This window comes from Armigeres subalbatus, chromosome 3 (assembly GCF_024139115.2).
Source record: "Armigeres subalbatus isolate Guangzhou_Male chromosome 3, GZ_Asu_2, whole genome shotgun sequence".
Lineage (NCBI taxonomy): Eukaryota > Metazoa > Arthropoda > Insecta > Diptera > Culicidae > Armigeres > Armigeres subalbatus.
In genome coordinates, this window is record NC_085141.1 from 6,512,119 (window position 1) to 6,518,362 (window position 6,244).

At 41.9% G+C, this 6,244-nt stretch overlaps 1 protein-coding gene across 1 annotated transcript; it reads right to left on the reverse strand.

The window, feature by feature from the left end:
• Positions 1 to 2,048: 2,048 nt before the first annotated feature.
• Positions 2,049 to 4,314, reverse strand: LOC134220489 (putative polypeptide N-acetylgalactosaminyltransferase 9). The gene is made up of 5 exons (XM_062699548.1): positions 4,179 to 4,314; positions 3,619 to 4,102; positions 3,383 to 3,547; positions 2,744 to 3,153; positions 2,049 to 2,686 (listed from the first exon to the last, which is right to left on the reverse strand). Exons 1-5 carry the CDS (start codon positions 4,185 to 4,187, stop codon positions 2,051 to 2,053), a joined length of 1,704 nt encoding a protein of 567 aa, XP_062555532.1. The 5' UTR covers positions 4,188 to 4,314; the 3' UTR covers positions 2,049 to 2,050.
• Positions 4,315 to 6,244: the final 1,930 nt, after the last annotated feature.

Sequence of the window (6,244 nt, forward strand, 5' to 3'; positions counted from 1 at the left end):
GCGACGCCAACGAAATGGTTGGTTTGATGAGGAGAGCGAGTGACGGACGAGAAAAATGTTGCTAGGAGTCGAATGCTATTGGCTCGTACCCGTTCCAACAGAGAGCGGTACCGTGTAGCAAGGGCAGAAGAAAAACTAATCCACCGCAGAAAAAAGGCAACACGAAAAAACTGTTATAGCAGAAAAGCAGGAGAACATGGATAGAAACGATATTCGGAGGTTTTACGCAACTGTCAATGGCGCGCGGCATAAGACTGGGCCAGTGCATGCCATGTGCAATGTCTGAGAGGGGGATTGGCTGACAGACAAGACTATGGTGACAACCAGGTGGAAGGCGCACTTCGAAGATTTGTTGAACGGTGAAAATAAAGGTGTATTAAGGAGCAGGATGAACATAGTCGGCGACGGTCAAGCTGTGGAACCACCAACGCTGGATGAGTAGAAATGCTGGGAAGGACGAGATTCTGGTCGAGCTTCTCAAACACGGAAGTGAGCAGCTGCATCAATCAATTCACCATTATCCAGAAAATATGGGAGGATGAAGAACTGCCAGCCGGGTGGTTGGATGGCCTTATATGCCCAATTTATAATAAAGGGCACATATTAGAGTGTACCAATTACAGAGGGATCACCCTTCTGAACTCGGCGTACAAAATCATTTCGGGTATCCTGTTTAACAGACTGAGACCGCTCGAGGAGTCCTTCGTCGGCGAATACTAGGCAGGTTTTCGTGAGGGCCGATCAACGACGGATCAGATGTTTAGCCTGCGGATGATCCTTGATAAATTCCGGGAGTACAACTTGCAGACTCACCATCTGTTCATTGATTTCAAAGCAGCGTACGATTCAGTGAAAAGAAATGAGCTGTGGCAGATAATATCCGAATATGGTTTTCCGGCAAAACTGATAAGACTGATACGTACAACGCTGGATGGCTCGAAATCAAGTATTCGGATTGTAGTGTCAACCTAGTTTGTGACCTTAGGCGGATTGAAGCAGGGTGATGCACTCTCGAATTTATTGTTCAACATCGCACTCGAAGGCGCTATTAGGAGATCTGGCGTGCAGAGGAACGACACTATCATCACACGGTCACATATGCTCCTGGGTTTTGCGAACGACATCGACCTTATTGGAATCGATCGCAGTACATGGTGGTAGGCAGAGATAGAGGAAGAACTAGTGGTGTTGGTGAAGAGCTGAGGTAGTGCTTCATGGGGATGTGTTTGAAGTTGTTGAAGAATTTGTTTACATTAGAACGCTTGAGACATGTGACAATGACGTTTCCCGTGAAGTGAAAGGACGAATTGCTGCTGCGAATAGGGCCTTTTACGGATTACGTAACCAGCTTAAGTGCCGCAGATTGCAGAGGGAAACGAAATTAGCTCTATACAAAACTCTGATTCTACCAGTGGCCCTTTATGGACATGAAGCATGGACGTTAAAAGAGGCCGACCGGGGAGATTTCGGGGTTTTCGAGCGAAAAGTGCTGCATACAATACTCGGAGGGAAACTAGAAAATGGTGTGTGGCGCAGACGCATGAATCATGAGCTGTATCAAGTATACAAAGAAGAAAACATTGTAAATCGTATAAAATACGGCAGACTTCAGTGGGCTTCTTAGTGCGAATGTCGGAAGAAATAATAGCGAAAACAATATTCAACAGAGAACCAGATAGGGGACAGCGACTTCGTGGAAGGCCATGAACACGCTGGCTGCACGCGGTGGAATCGGACCTGGGAGCCCTGAACGTTCGGGGAAACTGGAGGAACATCGCCCAAGACCGACGATTATGGAGCTCTACAATACGCCAGGCAAAGGTGTATCGACGCTGTAGCCAACGAGGTATCCAGGTAGGACACATTCAACCGAATAACCTATTTGGCCAAATATGCCCCCGGATTACGGTACCTTTTTACTGTTTCCTTTCATCACAAAACATTATCATCTAAATTCAATTAAAACTAAATACGAATCATGGCTCTACGATGGCAATGTGTGTCGCCGAATGAGGTATATAGAATAAGTTTCTAATGTACATGTATTTTGCTACAAATAATTACTTGAATAATAATGTTGACTTTTCAAATTGCTTGCATTGTAATTCTGAATTATCCACTGTTGCCCTAAATTAAAATCACAACATTTTTCCATTTTCAGCTTCTTCTCACTCAACTCCAGGCATCGATTGGTACGCACGTGCTTCACATGTTTCTTATTTTCTGCATACTCCCACCATTGGTTGCCCTTCATCCGATGGCAACGTGTCATTATCAATAGCTTTCCGTTGTAATCCAAACAATGATCCTTGCGAGTAATCTCTCCCTCACTCGAGAAATACCACATTTGATGGTGCCCATGACCATGGCACCCACTAACGCCAAATTCGTCATCGTCCGAAAGCGGCCAATCGAGGCACTGATTGGCTTCATCCACTGCACTTCTGAACTCCCCTCGCGCCACAGCCTTTGCCGGATCGAACTGCTCCGGAAATACATTCTCCATATACCAACGGAAAGATTTGCAGTTCAATCGCTGTCTCAGTTGTTTTCGTGAAGACACGTCTCCAAAGTCTCCACGGTTCTTGGGTCCCCCGAGGTATTCATAATAGTACAAGGCGAATTCGTCCATCCAAACTTCCGCTACACGAACCATGTTGCGTTTAATCACGTCATCCGAGCTTTCCTTTTAAAAATAAGATAAAATTAATTCATTAACTTAAGCTAATTTAGCTTAACTCACCGACACGTAAGGATGCTTCCGTTTTTGGACATGCGCTACCCTCGAGCAAGGAACGATATGCATTGAACCGCCGCACATCCACGTCTTGAAAGACAGCTCAAAATGTTCTCCCCCGTACAATTCGAATCCCTCATCGTACCAACCTAAATGGGCGAAGAATGTTCTGTTGATACTGAACAAGCCTCCAGGCATCACCGGAGTGTGAAACGGTTCCATCGGATTTTCGGCCTTTTCTTTCCGCTCCCTTCGAAGTTCCCATTGGAAATTTCCCAGCCAGTCGAATTTCCCATACAGATGCTGCGACAGTTGGGTATCCAGTTCCATTGTATCACCGTGGATCCAGTCCATCGAAGGAATTGCAATGGTTTTTGGGTTACGGGTGACTTGATCCAGAAGAGGCTCTAACCAACCTGGAATTGAGGTTTTGTGTTAAAGGTACAACACTTGCTGTACACAGCACGGTCCCCTTGAACCATGCGAGGAATCCAAAAAAAACGCGTTACCCACTAGTGAACAGTATTGCATGTTATATGGTAACATCTATTATATAATGGACCGCCGTACGTAAAATGAAACTATCGTCACAGAGACAGAATCACAAGTTCAGTCAGTATAAATGATAAAAAATAATATTTATACCAACTTCGCACTCAACGTGAGCATCCAGAAATGTTATGATTTGGGCTGTCGTGTTCCATGCTCCAAGTAGCTTTGCTCGAATCAGACCCTGTCTCTCTGTAGCTCGCAGAATTCGTACCTTTGGAAACGGTTCAAAGTAATCATCCAACTGGGTTTTCGTGTGCGCTAAATAGTCGAAAATTTCATATACATGATCAATCATGATTTTATTTTACACCGTGATGAAAACTACTTACGAAGGTATGAGAAATCATCCACGAGTACAATTTCCTTCACTAGATGAGGTGGGGACCGGTCCAGGATCGAATGAACAGTTCGGACCAATACTGACCATGCTTCATTGTAGAACACAATCACGATCGAGGTCTCGGGAAGATCATCCAGAAACCGACCTGACTCTTTGCACCAGTCATCGCGATAGTCCGGAAGACTTCGTCGCACTGATATCAAGTCCGAAAGTACCTGATTGAAGCCCTGCATGTTGTAACCTGCCTCCACCAAGTCTCCCATCACTGCGTCTGTGCTCCCAAGCGTTACGGTAGCTCCCATATCTCCCGGGCGCGTGGGTCTTTTCCTTCCCATGATGTGATCGATACCAGCACCTTGAGCTTCATTTGCTCTGCTCTGGTGCGTGGATACTCTGCTACTTAGTCCGAATAGTGTCACAACCCCCAGGGATATCACGATCCAAAAAAGAACGCTAACGTTCAACTCATTGACCTAATTAAGTTTAAAGTTAATTATATTATAAATGAATTCGGCAGCTTTTGTTCAAAGGTTTAACAGATCAAATTACCCGAATCATGATTCACTCCACTCTTGTGTGTCGTTTCAACGTGAATGAAATACGAACGTGCGGTACTGTGTTAAGTTTTATGTGCAGTTGCAGCAAACAGTAAACAGTCATCGTTTTTGCATTTAGCGAGGGCTGCTTTATTTAGACGAAAAGTTATTCAAGCAAGTGGTTTTTGTCTCGGCTAGATACACATAGCAGCTAAGATCTTGATAGCCAGGTAGATATACGGTGTTGTGCCAATTATTGGTGGAATTAAATGGAGAGTACTTAACTCGTCTTAGACGGTTGAATACATTCCACTAAAAGAGCTTTAAATATATTTCTGAAGGTAAAATAATATGCTATACTTTTGGTAGAAAATCGTAGATCAAGTATATTGTGCCATTTATTTCAGTTCAACGACAAGTTATTCGATCCACTTAGCTTCTCCCTCCAGTCCGGTGTAGGCTTTCTACGGTATCAGGTCATTAGACCAAAGGTCATCAGGCCGAATGGTTATTAGGTTGAATGAGAAGTAAGAAGTGGGAAGTGAAAAATACGAAATTTGAAGTCAGAAGTGAGAAAACACTTTCATTTTCTTTCTTTGTTCTTCCGTCTTCTTTATTCTTTCTGACTTCACCTTTCTTCCTTCATCCTACTTATTTTTCCTTCGTCTTTCTTGTTTTTTTCTCCTACCTTCTATTTGCTTCTTTATTCCTTCTTTTTCCTTCTTTCCCAAGCTATTCCTTCTTCTTCATACCTTATTGTTATTCCCTTCTCCCTCTCTTTTCTTCCTTCTGTCTTCTCTCTTGTTCCTTCTTCCTTCATCATTATTCCATATTTCTTCATTCTTTTTCTTTCCCCCTCTACTATTTATTTATTTACTTATTGTCGTCAATCATAATTGTAGACCTACTTACATTTGTATTCTTAACTATTCTAAATAACATTAAATAATGTTGATACTGTTTAAACTTATTGTAAAGTGTCATTAGCTTATAATACGAGAGAAGATCTGTTTCAGCTGTGTTTTGGACATCGATAAGTCAATAGTGTCACTATGTTTATTATAAGTGATCATCATTTGATTCATTGGGCCATTTTTTGCATAGTTTGTTCGATGATAATTTACGGAGAATATTTGACGATGTCGTAAAGATCGTAATGGAACATAAAAATTAAGTTTTGATAATAGCTCCGTTGAGTCAATTCTGTTTGAAACAACATTGTTTATAAAAGTTACCATTGCTAAATCTCGACGCACTTTCAGTGAATGAATATTGATGAGCTTACAACGAGCTACATATGGTGGCAATGGAAATTCGGTCCACCCTAACTTTCGTAGTGCATATAATAAAAATTGTTTTTGAACTGACTCAATTCTGTTGGCATGAATAGCTGAAAATGGGGACCAAACTATGCTGCAATATTCTAAGATTGGCCTTACATAAGCTGTATATATAGTGTTTTTATTGTGTATGGGTCCTGGAAATTGTAACAGAATCGTTTTGTTTGCTCCCTTCTTCTTGCTTTCTTCTCACTAAGTGCCGCGAGATGTCGTGAATATTAGCTAACAGTTGAAGTGGTTTCGGATAGGCCTGGAGGAATCAATTTACGAGGATCTGCAAATTTAGTTAGTTGTAATTAATTTATTAATAAACGTGTTTTTGGCAATACATGCAATGACATCAATGACATTTGACAATGACAATGAAAAACTGACAAGTCGGGACTGATTTGCGATTAGGGCGTAACTTATTTTGTAAACAAACATTGGAAGACGAATTCCCGCTGAAGCAGGCATTTCCTGGGAAAACCACAGTATGTATCCGACAGAATAAGCTTTCCTGTATCAGATGAGGGAATTAGTTTTGGTGTAAAGTGTTTGTATTCTACGGAAATCATGAAACAATGTTTGTTTATAAAATAAGTTAAGCCCAAATCATAAATCGGTCCCGAAGTATAAAACATTGAACACACTTAATTTTTTTACCGGGATCTCAGCAAAATGTTAAACTTTTACCGAGTTTCGCACAGCCGTGCCCCAGCAAACATGTTTTTTGCCAAGATTTCTGTCAAAATTGCTG